General features: G+C 41.5%; 1 protein-coding gene across 2 annotated transcripts in view; it reads right to left on the minus strand.

Annotated features, from left to right (window-relative positions):
• ANTXR2 (ANTXR cell adhesion molecule 2) overlaps positions 1–20,776 on the minus strand; it is a 164,849-nt gene that overhangs the window by 106,748 nt on the left and 37,325 nt on the right. For both annotated transcript variants that reach the window (XM_039541826.1, XM_039541825.1), the window contains exons 8-10: positions 20,187–20,247; positions 18,288–18,383; positions 13,613–13,682 (exon numbers count right to left, since the gene is read on the minus strand). In XM_039541826.1, coding sequence (XP_039397760.1) covers positions 13,613–13,682; positions 18,288–18,383; positions 20,187–20,247 — 227 coding nt within the window. The remainder of the gene's footprint in view (positions 1–13,612; positions 13,683–18,287; positions 18,384–20,186; positions 20,248–20,776) is intronic.

Below are 20,776 nucleotides of genomic sequence, written 5' to 3' on the forward strand. Positions count from 1 at the left end.
CAATGTTGTGAGAGAACAACTGTGTAACCTCAAAACTAAGTTAATGACACATTCTGTGAGAATCTAAATGTATGTAACATCCCCACACACTTCCCCACAAACACACTCTTCCAAAAACATTCTTATGCCTCCTTCAAGAGAACTACTGATACAGTATCAGCTCTCTTTTTATTTAGATATTTATTACATATTTGCGTGAAGAATCAGGCCAATGTTTTTGAAAGCACATTTAACTATACCATATGCCTACATAAATGATCCCTATCAAACAAGTTATAGAATAATGCACTGGTTCATTCTGTTCTGTTTTTCCTTCTTTCTCAATGCGTTTATGTATATTTATCCAATTTGTTCTGTTCTTCTTGCCAAATTGCAGGTTTGAGATCTCAACTAGGCAGGGGCAGCTGTGCTATTGTTGATGTCTTACAAAACAAAGGTCACAGACTGAGCCCACATCACTAGAACTAATGACAGCTGCACGTTAACCATTATGGTATGGCCATGGAATGATCAGGGTTCATGGACCTCTGAAAGTAAGAATAAATCTTACCATGCCCTTTGGATAACATGAATTTAAATCTCATTTTAAGAAGTTATTTTTGTGCAAATTAGCCTGTTGCAAAATATATACATAAATTCAGACCAGCAAGTGACCTTTTTTCCTCCCACCCTTTACTGAAAAAGAACTTTAAAACAACCACCAACATGAACATATGAAAAAATCAAAGAACATTTGACCGGGGAAGTCCAATCCCTTATGTATACAGCTAATGTTAGTTTTTCTCTTTGCTGCAATTGATAAGAATTTCCAGCTGTTCCAGGCTGTGAAGTCATATATCAAACAAAGAAATACACTAACACAAGACATTGTGTCTTTCAAAGAAGGTTGTTTCCAAACTCATCTCAGCAACTCCAAATAATGAAACATCTGGGCGGGACTAGTTCAAATGCCCTTTGTTTGGCATCTCCAAACAATCTCCAAAGCTTGAAAGTCCAAGCCTATCTGCCCCATGGGTGGCCTGATACATATTCCCTCCTTCCCTGCTGCCTTCCAGACCAAAATCCAAGCATTCAAAGTTGTTGTTTTTTTGTTTTTTAAATGTTTCTTAGGACTAAACATGTTTGTTGAAATGCCAAAGAAGAGGGAACACAATAGACAGAGCAGACTAATGAGATGAGGCACATGTCCATAGATACAGCTCTGAGACTAAACAGCTGGCTTCGAAGCTGTCTGTCTAGGGCTACTTCACCAGTGTGGCGTTAATTATTTAAAAGAGAGAACTGGGGAAACGACCGCCACATCTGTCACCCACACACAGGCAGAACCTTCACTCATTGCAGGACCAGATGTGTTTATTCGAAACATATACTAACTAGCTATTTAATGGGTTAGAATCCTTAGCCAAAAGTTAATTAGGCAAACATATTAAACATCAGTCACCTTACGCGGCAGCACTTTTTTTTTTTTTTTTTAAACTTTAATCAGTTTTCATAGGAGGTCTTAACACCCACACAGAAAAAAAATAATATAAGGAAAACAAAGCAAAACCACCAGGCAATGAAGTGACAGTGATATACTGAATACTTACAAATATAAAATGGTTGCCGTATGTTAACATCCCATGAAAATAGCAATACACAGGGTGATTTTTTAAGGACACAAAAGAAGCTGTCTCTCTAATGCTTTAAATAACAGACAGAGACAAGTACCTGTCCCAGACCTGAGAAACAGCTGTGTGTGAACTTCAAAGCTTCTCTCTTTCACCAATAGATGTTGGTCCAGTAAAAAGTATTACCTCACGCACCTCGGCTCTATAATATCCTGGGACCAACGTGGCTACAACTACACTTTAAATAATACACTAATATATGGAGGAAGAAAGGGAAGGTTTACATCTACACGGAACTGTTAAAGTGTCTACTGCTCGAGTAATCTGAAGTAATTGGGAGGCAAAGTTTTACTTAGCAGAGCCAAGTCAGAAACTTTATAAAGGATGATTGCTCTGGTTCAGCATATATTATACATATCCCAGAAGATACAAGCACTGCTATGGCAGTCTGCCTGTGTAATGAACTTACCACAAATGTGACTGGCCAATGTAACATGCTGTTGTTATGCAGGAGATTAAATTCAGAAGCAATTTTAAAATTCTGGCTCCCAGACTCGTGTCACTGAAAGCAGGAATGGGGCACAGATATGACATGCTTCATTTCCAAGAGGAGTCCAAGGGGATGGAAAAGGGAAGCCAGTATCCTTCAGCAGCAACTATCCCTGCCAGCTATTTTATGGAACACCTTTCGGCTAACCGTGAATGACCTCACCGCACATTAAGCAGGCGGCGCCCTTTTGTCTGGGTTGTCAGAAAAGGTGTGTTCCCCTTTAAGGGGGGGGAAGCCAGAGGGCTACCTGCTACATGGAGGCAGCTCCATCCCAGGTCACCATGGGGACACTGACTTAGGTGTCCCTCCCAAGCGACAGGGAGAGAAAGGGGCTATTGATGCCCACATCTGTGCAGCAAAAACCTGCTCTTTTTTCACCTGGACCAAGCTGAACAGTACCCACCCCTCCCCGCCATGGAAATAACTGAAACACCAGGTTTCGTCATGAACCGTTGTGGCCATTATGCTAGTTGCTCCTTCCTCAGGAGGCTGAGGAAAAAAAATTCCCCTCACCACCAGGTCAACAGGAGGTGGGGGGTTTTCACCTTCCCCGCAGTGGGTTGGGGGTATAATGGGGAGTTAGGTTATGAGATCGCAACTCGTTAGGTAAGCTGGGGGTAGCTGTCCAGTGCAGGTACTCCATCGGGAATGGATACGGTGATCAGACAAAACGGACTGGGAAAGGATTTAAAGGGAGTATTCTTTAAAGGATCAAAAACGGCAGGGGTGGGAGAGTGTCCACCTATGAGCAATAGTTTTATGGAATACCTTTCGGCTGACTGTGAATGACCTCACCACAGACTCCAGCGAGAAACTGCTGAACTTGAATTAATATGCAAACTAGATACCATTAACTTGGGTTTGAATATAGACTGGGAGTGGCTGGGTCATTACACATATTGAATCTATTTCCCCATGTTAAGTATCCTCACACCTTCTTGTCAACTGTCTAAAATAGGCCATCTTGATTATCAGTACAAAAGTAGTTTTTCTCCAGCTGATAATAGCTCATCTTAATTAATTAGCCTCTTACAGTTGGTATGGGTACTTCCACTTTTTCATGTTCTCTGAATGTATAAATATCTTCTTACTATATGTTCCATTCTAGCCATCTGATGAAATGGGCTGTAGCCCACGAAAGCTTATGCTCAAATAAATGTGTTAGTCTCTAAGGTGCCACAAGTACCCCTGTTCTTTTTGCTGATACAGACTAAGACGCTTGCTACTCTGAAACCTGTCATTTTAAATAGACTCTCACTATATATTATTTTCAACTGATTTCAGTTAAAATGAAGCTATGACCACAGAGGATAGAACAGTGTCAGGACAGAACTCGGGCCAGATCCTCAGAGTGTGTCTAAATTCCATTGGTTACAACGTGAGTAAGGCACATAAATAGTGTCTCACAGAAACCCCCGAGTTCAGACATCACCTCCACCATTCCATTCCTTGGGCCAGGTAAAGCTAGGAGCCACCACCACCACAACACGCCAGCGTTCCATAGGCCCCAATTCAGAAAAGTTTTTAAAAGACCTGCTCAAAGTTAAGCATGCGCTTAATTCCCATTGATTTCAATAGAACTGAAGCACCCTCCCAGGGCATGAGTGTGGAAGTGTGTACCACTGCCTACACTCCAATCCAGGGATATGCAGACTCATTCAAATCTGCCGGACTTCTTATTTGAAGAATGGTGTAAAACAAGACAGTATAAGGAACGGGGAAGAAGAAGAGGGACTAAGTGGTTCAAAGGCAGGAACTGGGCAGCTCAAGAGGCTGCAAATGGGATACAGAGCTTTTCAACGCTCCATCACCAATTTCAATCCTGCCCAGCTCAATAGTGAGGGAAAGACATTGCCACCGAATGGCTATTGGGTGCCCTTTGTGACACAAGTGGATCATAAAATCACAGAAATGTAGGGCTGGAAGGGACCCTGAGAGATCAACTAGTCGATCCCCCCTGTGAAGCAGGACCAAGTCAACCTAGAGCATCCCTGACTAGGTGTTTGGCCAACCTGTTCTTAAAAGCCTCCAACGACGGGGACACCAAAGCCTCCCTGGAAAGCCTATTCCAGGGCTTAACTATATTCTCAGCCCAGCTCTTAGGGTATGAGTACACTGCAATTAGACACCCGTTGCTGGTACCGTGCCAGCTGACTCAGGCTCACGGAGCTCGGCTCGTGGGGCTGTTTAATTGTGGTGCAGACGTTCAGGCGAGGGCTGCAGCCCAAGCTCTGGGACTCTCCCACCTTCCAGGGTCCTAGATCCCAGGCTCCAGCCCAAGCCCGAATGTCTGCACTGTAGTTAAACAGCCCCATAGCCCGAGCCCCGAAAGCCCTAGTCAGCTGGCACAGGCCGGCTGCGGGTTTTTAATTGCAGTCTAGACATACCCTTAGAGAACCAGCACACACATTCAGACCCACAAAAATGCACAATTCTCCATACCAGAGAGGCTGAAGGCTGAACGGTCATGGAGGCTGAGAGACCCTCTCACCCCTATAATTAAACTCCCCTGGGTCAAAGTTTGGTGCATTATATGTACCAAAGAGCTGTAATTGTCCTACGCATAAAGGATTTTGCTCTGTGGACTAGGACTCAGGAGATGTAGGTAAAATTCACAGTTCTGCCACAGTCTCCCTGTGTGATCTTGGGAAAATCACTTAAAAATCTCTCCATGCCTCAGTTCCCCCATCTGTAAAATGGGGACTTCCCTTCTCCCACCCATCTCCTCTCCTGACAATGTAGAATGTCAGCTCTTCCAGGCAGGGACTGTCTCTATTCTGTGTTTGCACAGTGACCAGCACAATGGAGCCCCAATCTAAGCTGAGGTCTCTAGACGTTAAGTCAATACCAAATAATAGCAGTAATAACTTGGTTTACTAATTTGGCTCCTTCCATAATTCCTAAATTTGCATTTTTTTAAAGTGCTAGATAGGCAAGGCCTTTCGTTTTCAGTTTTTATTGGTTTTTCCCAGAACGTTCCCAGGTTTTACAAAAGCTAGCCTTCGTTGTTTTTAAACCAATTTTCACCCAAGTTTTGGACCACGAAAGCACATTAGATAGATGTGTTTATGATCTGTGCTGCTTCCTGCATCCCCAGTGTCCTGCCTGGCTGATGTGGAGAGACTATTTTCTAGGGCTGCAGGAGAGAGAGCCTTAGAAGAGACAATTTGAAAAAACTGCTGAGAGTCTACAGTACTTAGATCTTTTGGAATTTAAACTGAAGCCCCTTATATCAAGCGTAACAACATGAAACTATTTTTAAAAGAAAATAAAGAATAAAGGCTCAAACTGCTTTTACTTTCAATATTCTTATTTTTCTCTATTGGTTGTTTTTTGTTCTGGCATCCTGTCCCCAAATATTAACCTCAATATTTACCCAGAAAACTGTGAAGTTAATTTTTTGCACTGATTTTCATCTATTATTTTTTTTAATTTTTGTAATAAACACTGATCAATTTCAGAGAAATTTTAAACAAAATAAAACCCAGAAATAAAATGCCTTATACATATGGGACTCAGAGCAAAAAGTCAGTAAACCTTTTGCTGAGAGCAGTTAATTCTTTCTCAAATCTGTTCATCAGGAATGCAAGTAGCACGTTCCCACAAACTTTCACTACAGATCACCAGGTGAGAAAATACATATGCCTTTCTGTGTTGTCACATGCCACCAAAAAAAACAGAAAAGAAAATAAGTGAGTCGGTCCAGGTTTGAGGACAAACTGTTTAAATAAAGGAAAACAACAAAGATCAGGAGAAATGGGGGAACTTGCAAAAAGGAAAAGCAAAGGGTCCTTAACCAGCAAGGACCTAATAAGACTAAGTAGGACTTATTTCATAATAAGTTCAAAAGAAATTAGGAGAAAAAATTGGAAAATTCCAGTAGAATATTCGTTTTTCATCCTAGAAAACAGTTTTAGAAATTTGTAAGACATTGTACGCTGGGAATGAGAAAAAATTAGACTTCAAAGTCCTAATTAGACTATGTTCTGAAATCCTCTGTAACTAACATACAGGCTTTTTGTCTGTATTCCTTAACTCAGATTTGTTCTTACTCTTTTCTGTGATTTTTTTATATGAAAGGGCTAAGAAAACTGAATTACAAAGAAATGGTCAAGGGGAGGAAGAGAAATGGCCCAAAAGAGAAAAATATTAAAATTAAGACCGGAGGAATGGTAGTGTAAGGCCGCACAATGCTGTTTTTGTTTCATAGGTCCTTCTGAGCTTCCCTAGCATTCACAAGTGAGTGAAAAACAAATGAAGCAGCTGTTGTCAACAGGAAGACCAAAGATTTCAATGACACAAGCTCCTCTTGTCGGGGAGTCTGGTTAATATCCAACTAAAAGCATATTTAGAATTGGTTCTTGCAGTTCAAAAATACCAAACCAAGTACTCAACACTAGCTGGTTCATGCAATCTTAGTGGCATGCAAGATCATTTTCCACGACGTTTGTTACCCTTTGGGGACAATTAACTATTATAAAAGTTTTTTAAAAGAGCCCAAGCGATATTTCAATGACCTCCTGTGTTTTACATGACTGACTTGATAATTTGTTTCATTTTCCCTAGCTAATTACTGGGGTAACGTGTGCACAAAATACCTTTAAAATTATTTACCAAAAAACCTATACTAGTATCTTGTGCTCCTTCCCATGATCTTCAAACTGTTCACTATATATTAAAAACAAACAGATCAGCTGTAACAAGTTAAAGCCTCCCTCTCCTGCATGCCTCTTTGTGTAAGTGTTTTGCAAACTAAAGGCCAAAGTATAAGGGCTAGTCTACACTTACCAGCCGGGTCGACGCGGTGAGTTCGACTTCTCGGAGTTCGAACTATCGCGTCTAATGTGGACGCGATAGTTCGAACTCCGGAAGCGCCGCGGTCGACTCCGGTACTCCACCACTGCAAACGGCGGTGGTGGAGTCGACCTTGGAGCCGCGGACTTCGATTCCGCGGCGTCTGGACAGGTGAGTAGTTCGAACTAGGGTACTTCGAATTCAGCTACGCTATTCACGTAGCTGAATTTGCGTACCCTAGTTCGACCCCGCTTCTTAGTGTGGACCAGCCCTAAGAAAGATGTTCCAAAACTGGAACTGAAGTACAATTTTGGGGATACATACAGTAGAACTTTTGCCTTCCTACCCCACCAAAACAATGCTTTACTTGGATTTTCCTCTCCCTTTGTCTTAGACCACTATAGCAATTCATTTTGTTCTGGACATAGTAAGCAATAGACCCTAAAAATGAAGCCAACATCACTTGAAGACAGAGCAAGTCAGGTTATTATAACCACAGCATGCAGCACAGTCAGGGCATGTTATCTCTGCATTGCAACTAGGTGTCCATAAGCTCAGGGGAGCAAGACTACTAAGGCTGCCCCTACACTCAGACAAACCAGTCTACATCTGAATCTATCTATTAATTTTGGTGCTCTGCTTTGTCCATAAAAGCAAACAGATTCTGACACTTTTACTTACGCTGAACAGTACTTAACGCCACAAGAAATCCCACTGAACTCAATGGGAATATGCACAGTAAAGGAAACTCAATGGAAGGGTGTGGCAGAATCTGGCCCAAATAATTTAAAGATGGAAACCACCTCTGCCAACGTATCTCCCTGAAAACTCAAGTTTGTTCCCTTCTGTACATTTACCAGTGTTTTGTCCCAAGTGATGCAGCTTCCACCAGTTTCCTTAGGCAATGCCAGTCTGATAACTCTGGCTGCCAGCAAGATTGTCCTGATATTCATCATAAACCTCTTCTTTCTTAATTTTGGCCCATTACTCCTAGTTACATCACCTTTCTTCACAGGTCAATCCCTTTCCTCGTGCCTGAAATCTGTCTAGTTTGTCAGTAGCTTTCTGATAATGAAGTTCCCACAACTGAACGCAACATCTCCAGGTGTAGACCTGTATAAAGAGGAATTATCATTTCACTTCTCCATAATATGATGTGCCTCTGGGCCTGCAACTCAAAATGGCATTGACCTTTTGGGCTGCCAGGTAATTTCAGATACAATTTGCCATCTTCCATCACTCTAAGTCTCTTCACTATTGCTGTTTTTTTAGGTTTCTCCCACCATCTGAACATCTGTATTTTGCTTTATCTCATCCCAGACACATTAGCTTGCATTTCCCAAACTGAATTTTGTTTTCTTATTTTTGCTACTGTTTCTAAAATCTTTAAATTCCACTGTTATATTTTTCTGTCTTCGTATACAAAACCTTCCTGTTTAGAGTCATTTGCGAATTACATTAATAAGCCTCACTTCAAGATCATTAATAAAATTATTAAATAAGATCAGGCCTTCCAGGAGATCCCTTCTTTTATTTTTGTCACTATTACCCACCCACACACACACACACACACACACACACACGCGCGCTTATTAGCATGCATGCATATTGTCCCTATTCAGCAAGGTACTTAAGCACATACCCAATTTGAAATATGTGAGCAACACCATGCCTTCAATAGAATTATTCAATGTGTTTAAAGTTAGGCATACGCTTAAATACCTTGCTGAACTGAGACTTAAATTCCTATTTCACTTTATGGAGCGAGCTAAGTACAAACACACTGTGTCCGTTTCAATGCAGAATATGTAAAGCACAGTATCCGTTTTGGAAGCACGCCAATGATACTGCAGCTGCATTATGGGAAGCCCTGTACTTCTCTGCCAGTCTATTTTGATTGCAACGATTACTCTACAAACTCTCAATTACTTCCATTTAAACAAAAGCCTGGGATTCGCTGCACAGGCCAAATCCTGCCTGCCCTATTTACAGCAATACTTGCATGAGGAAAGCAAGCAGGATTTTAGCCTGAAGAGCTTGCACATTCAAAATCTATTACTGTAATCTTTCAGTGAGAAACCAGAGTAGACATAACTCATGTAAACCAGGAAATGGAACTTTTATGTCAGTAGATATTTACTCAGATTGTTTAATTTCAATCAAATACTGTACGGTGTGAGAGCACTGCTTCAATTCCAAAGTTATTTGATCTTATTATTGCCATCTACTCTGCACACACATCAGCTGAAATGCGGAAACTGAGTTGAGATTAATTCAAAAGCGGTTTAAGATGCTAAAAAGGTAGAAAAATATGGTCTTGATTCTGGTCCCATTGAAGTCAATGGGAATTCTGCCACTGACTTCAAAGAATGGGAACCCTTTGTTTGTGCTGGATACAACTACAAATATCGTTTCAAAGCCTGCATTTGAAAAACTGCCTATTAAACGAGTAGAAATAAAAAGAGAGATTAATAACAATTTATTTTGAAACAGACACCAGTTCCTCCTGTACAAGCCTACGAGAAGCCAAGTCAAAGCCTCTGGGTTTTCTCTGCAAGGATTGATGACTTCAGAAATATCTACTGCAAGGAAGGAAGGAAGGGGAAATCTCTGCTCTGCTTTAGCTGCTTCTGATATCCTGCAGCTACAGAAGGAGAATCATGGAAAATTAAGTTCAGGCTTTGGCCGTTAAAAAGAAGAGGAGATGGTTTTCAAATATTTTATTTAAAAATGTAATGGGGAATCATTTTTTTTAAAAACTCTAGGGGTCAGACATTTGGGCAGAAGCAGCCAGGGTTTATATTAGCATCAGCTGACGTATAACCAGGCACAGGTCCCTGGGAGCCCCCAATCTGCTGGGGGAAAGGGATGGTTCTGTGTCACAAAGTGAACCCAACCTCCATCCCCACCAGGAGGGCCACTAGGGACCAGCACAGTGCCAAACATGGATAACGGTGGCTGGGAAGGAAGCCCAGTCAGAACAGACGGGGTTCAGTGCACGCCACCAGATGGGCTCCTATGGAGCCCTCAACAAGAATTAACACTGTCCCTTATGGACAGAGAATCCAATGTAGGGCAAATGGCAATTTACACCTCCTTGTGCCAGTTTGGTGAATCTGGAATGAATGGTTCAACGCCACTAGTTTACACCAGGGCCGAGCTTGGCCCTAAATGTAGATTCTGTAACTGCTCTGAGTTATTGATCAGTTTTTGGTTTCAAGTCAATTCACCTTTAAATTAAAAAGAAACAAGAATCATCAAATAGAAACACTCAGGTAAAACTCATAGCTATTCTGCTGACCTCCTTTGCTCAGGGATGGATTTCACCCTCACTGAATTCAAGTCCCAATGTAGCTGTTTTCATGGTGGCTTAAGTGGTGCAGAGGCCTCATGCCTTCTGCACAGGTGTGAATTTCACCCTGAGCTCTTAGTTACGCATAACACAGAGCTTCGTATTTACAGATATCAAAATCCCTAGTCACATCTGCTTTTAGCACACCAGGTACCTACCCCCCAAAAAGTTAATCTGGGTACAAACATCATTTTGCATACCATCGATATTGTGATGAAGAGGTATTTTGTATGCAGTAAGTTGTATCACTACACTGCCACATCAGCTGACATTGCCACATCAGCCTGCTTCATGCTGCTATCTAAAAATGTACCACTTTGAAAGAAATGCCACACTATAAATCTACAGGCAGTATTTTGTGGGTATCTAACAAACTACAGCCAACAGCCAGATATGGAGAGAACAAAAATATGTTCTGGCATTAATCCAATAAAACCAGTGGTTTGCCAACCAAATGGATTTATTTTAAGAATTTTTTGCAGTTCTCAAGCTCCATATAGATGTTGCCGTACTTATAAAAGTATTTAATTCATCAGTCTACAAAAATTAAAGATTGTGTAAGTATCAAATAGCAAAAACAAAGGGGAAACGACTGTATTCCCCCCATCCACGTAGGAAACAACTCAAGGTAAGTTAAATTACAAAATGAACTTAGTCTGATATTTTGTTGTACTTAATCTATATAACATTTCTAATTCCATTACTAAGAACTCCAGAAGACAGCAGGCAGATTGCTGCTACATTAGGAAGTAATATTAGATCCACTACATAAGGAATTACTGGGAGGTATCCAGCAATAGTCTGAGCTGTGCCAATGGAAAGTCAAGAGTTCAAATATGTACATTTCTTTCATAGCTGTCAGTCTTCTGACTTGCCATGTACTGCTTATCTTTAGGCCAAAACCTGTGACTTTTTCTCCCATGCAATGTTATGGACGTACGTATTATAGCTGGATAACTTTTCCAAAGTGGTGCTACGTAGAATCTGTACATATTTTAATCCACAGCTTGTATTTCCTCTGAACGCTGCTGGAAAGAACTGCCCTGCAGTTAGGTACTTTGTTTGCCTTGCAATTACCATATGGCATATTGTCTTCTGCTGTGACACTTCACAGCCCAACAAGCCCTTCCCTTAACAACAAAAATACAGCATGTTCAAATACTTTACACTGTGTTTTAATATAGATCAATAAATATTCTGTGCATTTCCTGTTCAACTGGCATAGTGTCAGGCTAGTACTAGATATGGTGGTGATTAGGTACAAGTTCAGGATTTCCTGTGTTTAGGCCACATTGTGGGCCTAAGTTACCACTCCATTACACCAGGTTTAAGCTAGTTAACGCATGCTTGGTGAGGAGCGGATACATTTTTAAACCTGATTAATTCATGCCGTCCTGATGATAAAATTGGTTTTCTCATAGCTCTGCGTGGTGTCAATTCATCTTAGCTGAGATCAAAATCTGTTTGGCTATGGCTGCTGCATTACACCACTGATATGCCAGCAAAACTCCACTGAAATCAATGGGAATTACACTGGAGTCATATCCAAGGCCTGGTCTACACTGGGCGGGGGGGGTCGAACTAAGGTACGCAACTTCAGCTACGCGAACAGCGTAGCTGAACTCGAACTACCTTAGTTTGAACTACTTACCCGTCCTCACGGCGCGGGATCGAAGTCCGCGGCTCCCCCGTCGACTCAGCCACCGCCGTTCGCGGGGTGGAGTTCCGGAGTCGACGGGAGCACGTTCGGAGTTCGATATATCGCGGCTAGATGAGACGCGATATATCGAACTCCGAGAAGTCGATTGCTACCCGCCGACCCGGCGGGTAGTATGGACGTATCCCAAGCAGAACAGCTCTAACAAACTGACATCTCAGATACGACAAATCAACATCACATAAAGTTATGAAAAAGCAAATTTTATTATCAGGACATTATAATAACTGGATTACAAACTCATCCCTCTCCCCAAAACCTAATTCTCGGCATTTCTCCACCATTATAAAATAATGCAGGCTCCCTCTCACCCCTCGAAAGTATTTGAATCTATTCATCTGCAACTTTTCTCTTCCAAAGCATCATTCAATATACAAAACAGATGTGCATCCACTGGTCAGCTATTAGTAGGGCAGGGCAGTACCTGGGGCTAAAAAGAGCCAGGCTGTCAGTACGCAGGGGAGAGCGGCCAGAGTCAGGCATGGCAGAAGTCCCCTGGGAGGGGAGGCAGTGGGAAGCTGGAGTAATGCAGGAAAAAAGGAGAAAGCCCTGGCAGGCAGCGCTCCGTTAAATGAGCACAGAAGAATCCTACCAAAGGTCCTGAAACAGGAGGGACTGGGAAAGGCAAAAGGGAAAATCCCCTGAGAGCTGTAACCCAGGGTGTTTTTGTGTTTGCGAAGTAAAACCATGCCTAGAAAGAGACTCTGGGTGTGACAGTGGATCCTTCCTGGGCTGCAGATAAGCCAGCACCTTACACATCCTGATTCAGGGAAACATTTTAAGCACATGCTTCAGTGCCAGTGAAGCCCCCTAAGGCTGAGTACTGGCTTAGTAACAGAAAGCTCATCCCAAACTCCTCTTTCCTACTGTAGTAGTTGTTCTCCTCCAAGGGTTAATGGTCTGGGAGTCTTCCCCCTCTTACAGTGTAATGACCTGACAGCTAATTATAATCTCCACACAGTTCTGATTCCTGATGAGCATGGTAGCATTAAACAGGAAACCTAAGTACAGGAAATTAAGTTTAAGCGAAAGTGATCTTAAAAGCCTAGGGCATCTCTGAATTTGGGAGGTGGAGATCTCAAGGCTGTAGAAATAACATCCAGCCAGTGACATCTAGAATAAGGCTTGTTTAGCCATGATATTGTTAGAAGACTGCTGCAGTTGTTAAATTAGTGCCTCCTTTTATCATTACATGTTGAGCAGTGGTACATATCCTGACACATAATTTTAATAATAGCTTGTAAGTGTCACTGATAATGTAAGAGGTTTAACAATGAGCCCAAAGATTATCCAGAAGAAAGCATCTTAAATCCTATTAAAGAATAGCTAATCTGCATAAAACTTATGACAAGCCAGACCTTTTCAGGGTTTAATAATCTACCTGAATATTCATTTTTAAAGCACCGTCCAAATCAGTTTGGACGCAGATGACTATTTAAAGTCCATTCCAAAGCTGTAAAATACACCAGGGAAATAACACAAGGAAGAAAAATAGAACTGCCTTTAGCCAAAACCCCACACAATTAAATTCAGCATCAGTGGATATAGTTCAGACAAGATACAGAATAAAGCTTTCACCAAATACTTACTGGCCACTTTTATGTAGGACGGGGGCTGGACAGAGCATAAAATTGGATTCCACCGTTACTGGTTTTTCATCTGAAAAAGAAAACATCACATGAGGTAACATTTTGCACTGTAGTCACATGAGAAGCTGACATGTCTGAACATGATGCAATCTAGTTTTCTTCAATGAATTTTGGATATTGGTTTGATTCAAAGCTGCCCTGACTTGTAAGTTATTAAGGCCCCAATTCAGGAAAGCACTTGTGTTTAAATCCACCAGACAACACTTACGCCCAGGCTTAACTTTAAGTGCCACTGACTGCTTAAAGTTAAGTGTGAGCTTTAGTGCAGTCCAGGAGAAGGACACTTTCTTGAACGGGGGTTTAGTGAGAAAGTGTTTTTAATAATATTGACAGTCTCACTACTAATTAGAAGATGAAGGGCAGGTTCTTATAAGCAGGCCTGTACTGCTAATTTCTATCCATTATAGCCAGTGACCATTATTACAATAACTTACCATTCTGTAGCATTTCTCATTCTGAAGGCTCCCAAAGCTCTCTCCAAAGCATGGCTGCTTTACAAAGCATGAATTTTAACCGATAGCTCAAGGTTAACTACCATAGCGTCAGGCTATGCCCTGCCACTCTGCAGGTGTGAAAGGTGGGAGGACACCAGGAGCCCCTGCACAGCAGCAGGAAATGACTGCAGTCCTTCCACCCATTCTCTGGGGTACAAGACACCCCAAAAGAGGTGGGAGAGGTCAGAGAGGAAGGCCATTGTCCCACCCATCCCCGAGCACACTGGCCTATGCTACTCTCTAAAGGGCGAAAGGAGCTCTCCCATCATGTGTACCACAGGACTCTGGGAGGAAGCCTGACACCTGGAGGCAAAGTCCCTCTCATAACTCACCCTGGGCTGGGCTGTTCTGGCACTGCGCCTTAAAGACACAACTCAGCACACAATCAGGAAATCACCTATCTGCGGGAGTAAGCTCTGAGGCAACTCCATCCTGTAGATAAATAAAGCCAGATATGCAAATGGCTTAGAGAGGGTTGAGGAAGCTGTTGCTAGGTTGCGGGAGATGCACATTACATCTGGATGTGGTACATTCTGCACCAACTGCTGATGCCAGAACTGGGGCTAGCTGCAAAGGGAGGGTGGGGGCAGGCTTCACACATGGCCATATGCCTTTCTCTTAAGGTTACATTTAATAGTTTAGCAGCAGTAGTATTACAGCTACACTTCGTTTCAGCATTTGGTAATAATTCTCTACAAACGTTAGAAAACAAACCCGCCAAATCTAACATCAAAAACCAAACAAACCTACAAAATTATTGTTTGCCCCAAGGTCATTCCTACAGGCAACCCCAATGTAGGACGACGGGGTGTGTGCCACACAAACAGGGCTCAGTTCTATCACGACTATTCACCCTGATCAACACTGACTCAAGTGTATCGTCTCATCCCCTTTCGTTAGGCTTACGAGTAGCGGGAGTTTACTGGGAGGAGGAAACCCACCCAGTACCCTTCATGGGACTGCCTTCCTCCTCTTCTTACTGCCCATGCTCAAAGCATCTTCAGCCCACGTTAGGGTTTTGTCGTTCTCTTCTGCTTGTGTTCTGATATAAAACTACCCTGCCCCTGGCAACGTGGCAGCACCATGCAGCACACCACCAAGCCACTCCGGTATCTGGTGTTGGTATTTATACCAGGGCAAAGTTGGTGTAAAATACTATCATTCTGGTTTAGTAGTGTTTTGCATCCACTTTGCACTAGTGTAAATGACCAAACAAGATGCAGTGCATCAGAGAATCAGGCCTCTAGTGCCTAATGTTACTGGCCTATAATTCTAGAAAAGCTAACAGCATCTGATGTTACGTGTCAGTGGCACTTCTGCCATTGCATGTTGGTAGCAGCATTATTAGTAATACATGCTAAAACGGAGGAAAGTCTGTAATATTATTGCTATTTTAAATGGGTAAACAGAGACATGGAGAGGTTAAGTGAGTTGCCTGTGGTCACAGAACAAGTCAGTGGCAAAGACAGGAAGAGAACACCGGAGTCCTAACCACTAGGAAGCTGTCTACATGTAGATGCCAATATCCACATCCAAAGTACTCATATTTCCAAAACCTTCAGATATTTCTCTCAAATCTGAAATGTGTATAAAGAATAAATAAAGTCAATTTTGTTCCTCTGCAACTACAATGATCTAAATGCTTCAAATGCTCCCCAAGCCATCTGGATAATTGAGTTTTACCAGAATACTGTAGCCATATGTGCAAGAATTACTCCACCCTCCTCTGAATTGTAGCCACTTCTGACCTAGATCACAGCAACTTATTTACACTGTACAGTCAGAGCAAATCAGCACAAGTTAATGACAGGAAGTCAGAATGTCATGTTCAGTTGAAATTGAAGGACAATTTATATAGACAGAATGTAATTACCCAATTTGACTTTAGCCAGACCACCTGGGATAGCACATTTACTCTTACAAACTGTTCTGTGAGATCTTTAACAAACACACATGATCAGGACCTCATATCCTGAAGAGTGGAACAAATGTGATGGAACCACATTTGTGTACAGTAAGATAGGAATCTGGGGGAAAGTAAGTGCACTGTATAAATTAGAAACTACTCAAAATCCTTGTGTTTTATTCTATACGCCCACTCTTCACTCATTTTGCAATCACGGTTTATTTTTAAGGATATTTACTTCTTAAGGCAAGTATCAGGGGGTAGCCGTGTTAGTCTGTATCCGCAAAAACAACAAGGAGTCCGGTGGCACCTTAAAGACTAACCGATTTATTTGGGCATAAGCTTTCGTCGGTAAAAAACATCACTTCTTCAGATGCAAAATCCATTAGCTATTCACTTTGGTTCCCGAACATCAAAAAGAGCAGATGTTTACTAGGAGGGCCCAGCTTGTAGTCATTTGTACCAGTACAAAGTGGGTGAAAAACATTACTGAATCAAAACAGAAGCCTTTTACATTTCCTTTGCACTGGTGCAAATGACCGCACACGATGAAGGGCAACAAAGAATTAGGCCCTGAGTGTTTTCCTGAAAATTTACATTCTCTTTCCCTTATAATTTGTTTAACTGAAGTTTCTAAGAGCTGTGTAGAATAAACTCTGCACTCTCTCTCATTAAGAGCTCGTCTGACTATGGATCAGCTCCTGCAGTCCTTCACTCAGGCATCACACCCACTGAAGTCAACTGGAGTTTTGCCTGAGTAAGAACTAAACACTGTAGGATCTGGCTAATTATGAATATTAATAAAAGCAAAAAATATAATGTAGAAAACTGTTCCCTTGGAACTGAAAAGGGTACATAGAAAGGTGTTTTTATCTGCAATCACCTTTTTTATACACAGATCCTAGAGGTGAAACTAGCGCATTAAGCCACTGCTATCCACACCTTATGGCTGTATGGAGTTCATTTTTCAAATTGCTAAGCAGAACTTCCATGCACAGATCTAATTATTTGCTATAATTATTGGGAATTTCACAGCAAAGCTCCAGCAGGTCACTTATGTCAATTATTTTTACACAAATTCTGGCAATGTTAAAATAATTTTCATACCATTCTGTTAATCTTATTATGTACTCTCACGTGTGCAAAATATTTGCACTACAATGCTCACATTACTTCTTACCATCAAAAGTGAAATAATTCTTATATAACCCATAATTATTATATAATTATTATTATATAACCCATGCAGGTCTATCCTGATGTACAATCAGTTAAAACTTGAATACACTAATACATTTTGCAAAACCCTTTTTCCTCTCTCTTGTTGCTTTTCTTAGGCCTGGTCTACACTTAAAAGTTTTATCAGCATCATTATTTCAGTTGAGTGTGATTTTATTTATTTTTTTGGTTATAATCAAAATAGCTATAGCAGTAAAAGCCCTAGTGTGAACACTGTTACATCAGCGTAAAGGTGCCTTACTCTGGTATAGCTTAGTCTGCTTCCTGAACTGGAATAAGTACTTTTATACTGGTGCTTATACTAATAAAGCTAGTACTTTTATGCTGGACCCTGTGCCAAAAGGGGCATGCATTTCCTGCATGAGCCATGTGGCTTAGCCACCTCCTTGAGCAGAACCACAGCGGTTCCACTGCCAGGCAGGGATGGCCAGTGTTTTTATAAGGAACTGGATTTCCTTCTCTGTACCTCAAACAGGTGACACTTTGACAATGACACCACAAGCCACCAATGTAACTCAAGTGTGACCTGGAACAACCATCTCTTGGGCTGAGAATGTGGGCCCATTCCTTGGCCTCTCTGCTGAGAGAGCCAAGAAAGGATTGCCAATCAATGCAAGTTGTGGTGATGTTTTCTCCTATGTTTGACCTGCCCATTAGGAGCTAGACTGACACCACCAACTCATTTCCTACAGGCTGCTGGACGGCCAGACATTAACAACAGCCTGTGGCTAATACCAACCTGGACTGGATTCAAATCACCGACAAGAGGCAAAAACACTTATATCCCATTACCAGTCCTCTGAGCCATCCCAGTTCCCTCCTTTATTATTTCACTTCATCCCTCCTCCCTTTCGATTTGCATAAAATAGAGAAGTGACAGAGAAAATTCACAGCAGTAAAAATAAATGTCTATGGCAGACACTTGTGGCGATTTATCCTGGATTCATTGCAGTTTACCTTAGACTTTGATACTTACTAATGGTTGTGCCATTTATGTGGTAGGTGCAAATAACACTCTCTTGTCTTCTGCCCAGTGTGAAGCCACTGCCTCTGAGGACAACATGAAACTCCTCTGAAAATGCAAAATTATCAGCCTTTAGCGGGTGTGGCAGGAGCCAGGTTTATACCAGTCGAGTCTCAAGTCATCCAGCTACAAAACAGGCAGTAACACCGCAAACCTACTCATGCCACCTTGCTACAGTGCCCCAATGTGCCTCACATTTCACCTAGAGAGAGCCATCTGCAGTGAGAGAGTAGTTTTGTTTCTATGCGTAAAGGTCTTTGAAATGCATACGCCCACCTAGCAAGTAAGGTGAGGCCATATCCTTCTGCTCTGCAACGGAAAGGTCAACTCCATGGGTCTCAGCCCCACAAACGAGATATTATGTAAAGCACAGCAAGCCTACAGGCTCTTATTAAGCTACTGCAATAGATGGTAGATGGGTCTGATACAAAACTCTTTGGAGTCAGTGGAAAGACTCCTGTTGACTTCAGTGCACTTTGCATCAGGCCCTTTGAGAGCATCAGATATTGGCTGGCTTGAATTTGTTCTGAAAACTGGATGGTGATCGTGACGTTCTCTTTGAGTGACTAAAGAGTCTTTATTTATTTAAACTATTGCTCTGAATCCAGTTAATCCAGTAACTTTTGTAATCTTTTTTTTTTTTTTACAAAACAACAAAATAAAAAGATTTTGCAATAACCTTATTTTGCATGAATGCAAAGCATGTGTGGATTGTGAAATCAGAAAGAGGCAAAGAAAAAAAAATTCAGAATGGGTCAAACTCAGGGGAAATCAACACTTGCACTGCCTTTCAAGTCTGGGCTGCAATTTTGTGTAATTCTTCTCTAGCATTTTAACATATATTTCTTCTAGTAATACAACATAATGATCCCTTCTGACCTTAAAGGCTATGACTCTAAATCAGCAAATCGCTGTTTTCAGAATCATATGGAAAAAAGTTGAAAGTCCATGTCCACGGCATGGTAAAAATTATTATGAATGTATGTGATTACACTTATCAGGACTTTAAAAATCAAAATGATCGTAGCAGCTGTACATGGAGTTACATGTGAATATATCATTACCCTGAATGCAAGAGCAACAGGATAGCTTCCATGACAGATTCTGCTAGTCCCTTAGTGAAGGAAACTGATTTACTGTAATTCTGATTTCGTTTGACTAATTTCAAGGTTTCACGGAACTTATAAGCCCATCTCTAATTCAACTTCATTCACCATACATAGTGAATATCAGATAAACAAATAGTTTTGTGACTACTTTTAACTTCTGAAAAAATAACTCCCTCATTGGACAGTTACAATATTTGTTTACTGTAACATATTTCTGTGACTTGAAATGTAACTTGATCCATTTCATTTGATATGGAAAACTGTGTATACCTTTAAGGTGGAAAGTTGGGTAGTAAAATGCATGGCTTTGAGACCAGCATGGTGGTTCAGAGAACATGCAATGTATTGCCACATGAGTTTCTGGACTATGACTACAGTGCGTTTGTACAGAGTCTAGTCCATGACTAGACTCCTAGATACTATCTCAGTACAAATAACTACTGATAATGGTAACAACAACAGTGCTCAGTTTGTCATTCACTGGACAATATGGAGTTGCCAGACACCGGATTGAGAGTGAGAGCTGTCTGTCCATCCCTCAAAATTTTTCCACTGCATTTATTCTAGGCTGCAAGAGGAGGAGTTAGAGAACAACCCTCCAAACGGGGAGGGAGAAGGAAGAACCCAATCTTTCATTAATTCCTTTTCTGTCTAGTGGAGTTTTAGCTACACATTTTACACAAAGCGGAAAACAGCACTATCATAATTATTTGTATATTGTTTTCCATTTCTAATAACTTACCTCCCACGCAGACACTTGATGGTTCCAAATATAAAATCTCTGTGCATGACTGCTTCAGTATCTATTGGGGGGGGAGAAATTGGGGAGAGGAGAGAATATCAAAATATGAATAAGCTTTCTAAAGACAACATCAGAAACTGAGATCACACCAATCAGTGAGACAAGAATGAACAATGCACATGTTTTTCACAAATGCAATGGGACAGAGTGCTGGGAATCAGCAACTCAGCCAGCACTCTGGTCACTGTTTAAACCAATTAGGCCACAGGGAGGGCCTGATTAAGGAGAGGCGTTCCTGATTACCGTATCAGATCGTGATTGGGTAGCTAATGAGCTAACTGGCCCATTAACAAGGAGACTGGGTCAAAGAGCACAGGAAGAAAGTGCAGTGCGGGAAGAAGCAGAGGAGAGAAAAAGTCTGACAGGCCCAGAGAAAAGGGAGTTCACTGGAAAGAGACGCCTTTTCTTCCCCAACCTTTGAGGATGAGAGCAGTGGGTCCCCTGTCACATGCATATATTTTAAAAAATGTACAGATTTCACATGCGTGTGCACTGTGAGAACACAATGGATGTTTCTGCAATAAAAATAA

Source organism: Mauremys reevesii, linkage group 5 (genome assembly GCF_016161935.1).
Source record: "Mauremys reevesii isolate NIE-2019 linkage group 5, ASM1616193v1, whole genome shotgun sequence".
Classification (NCBI taxonomy): domain Eukaryota; kingdom Metazoa; phylum Chordata; order Testudines; family Geoemydidae; genus Mauremys; species Mauremys reevesii.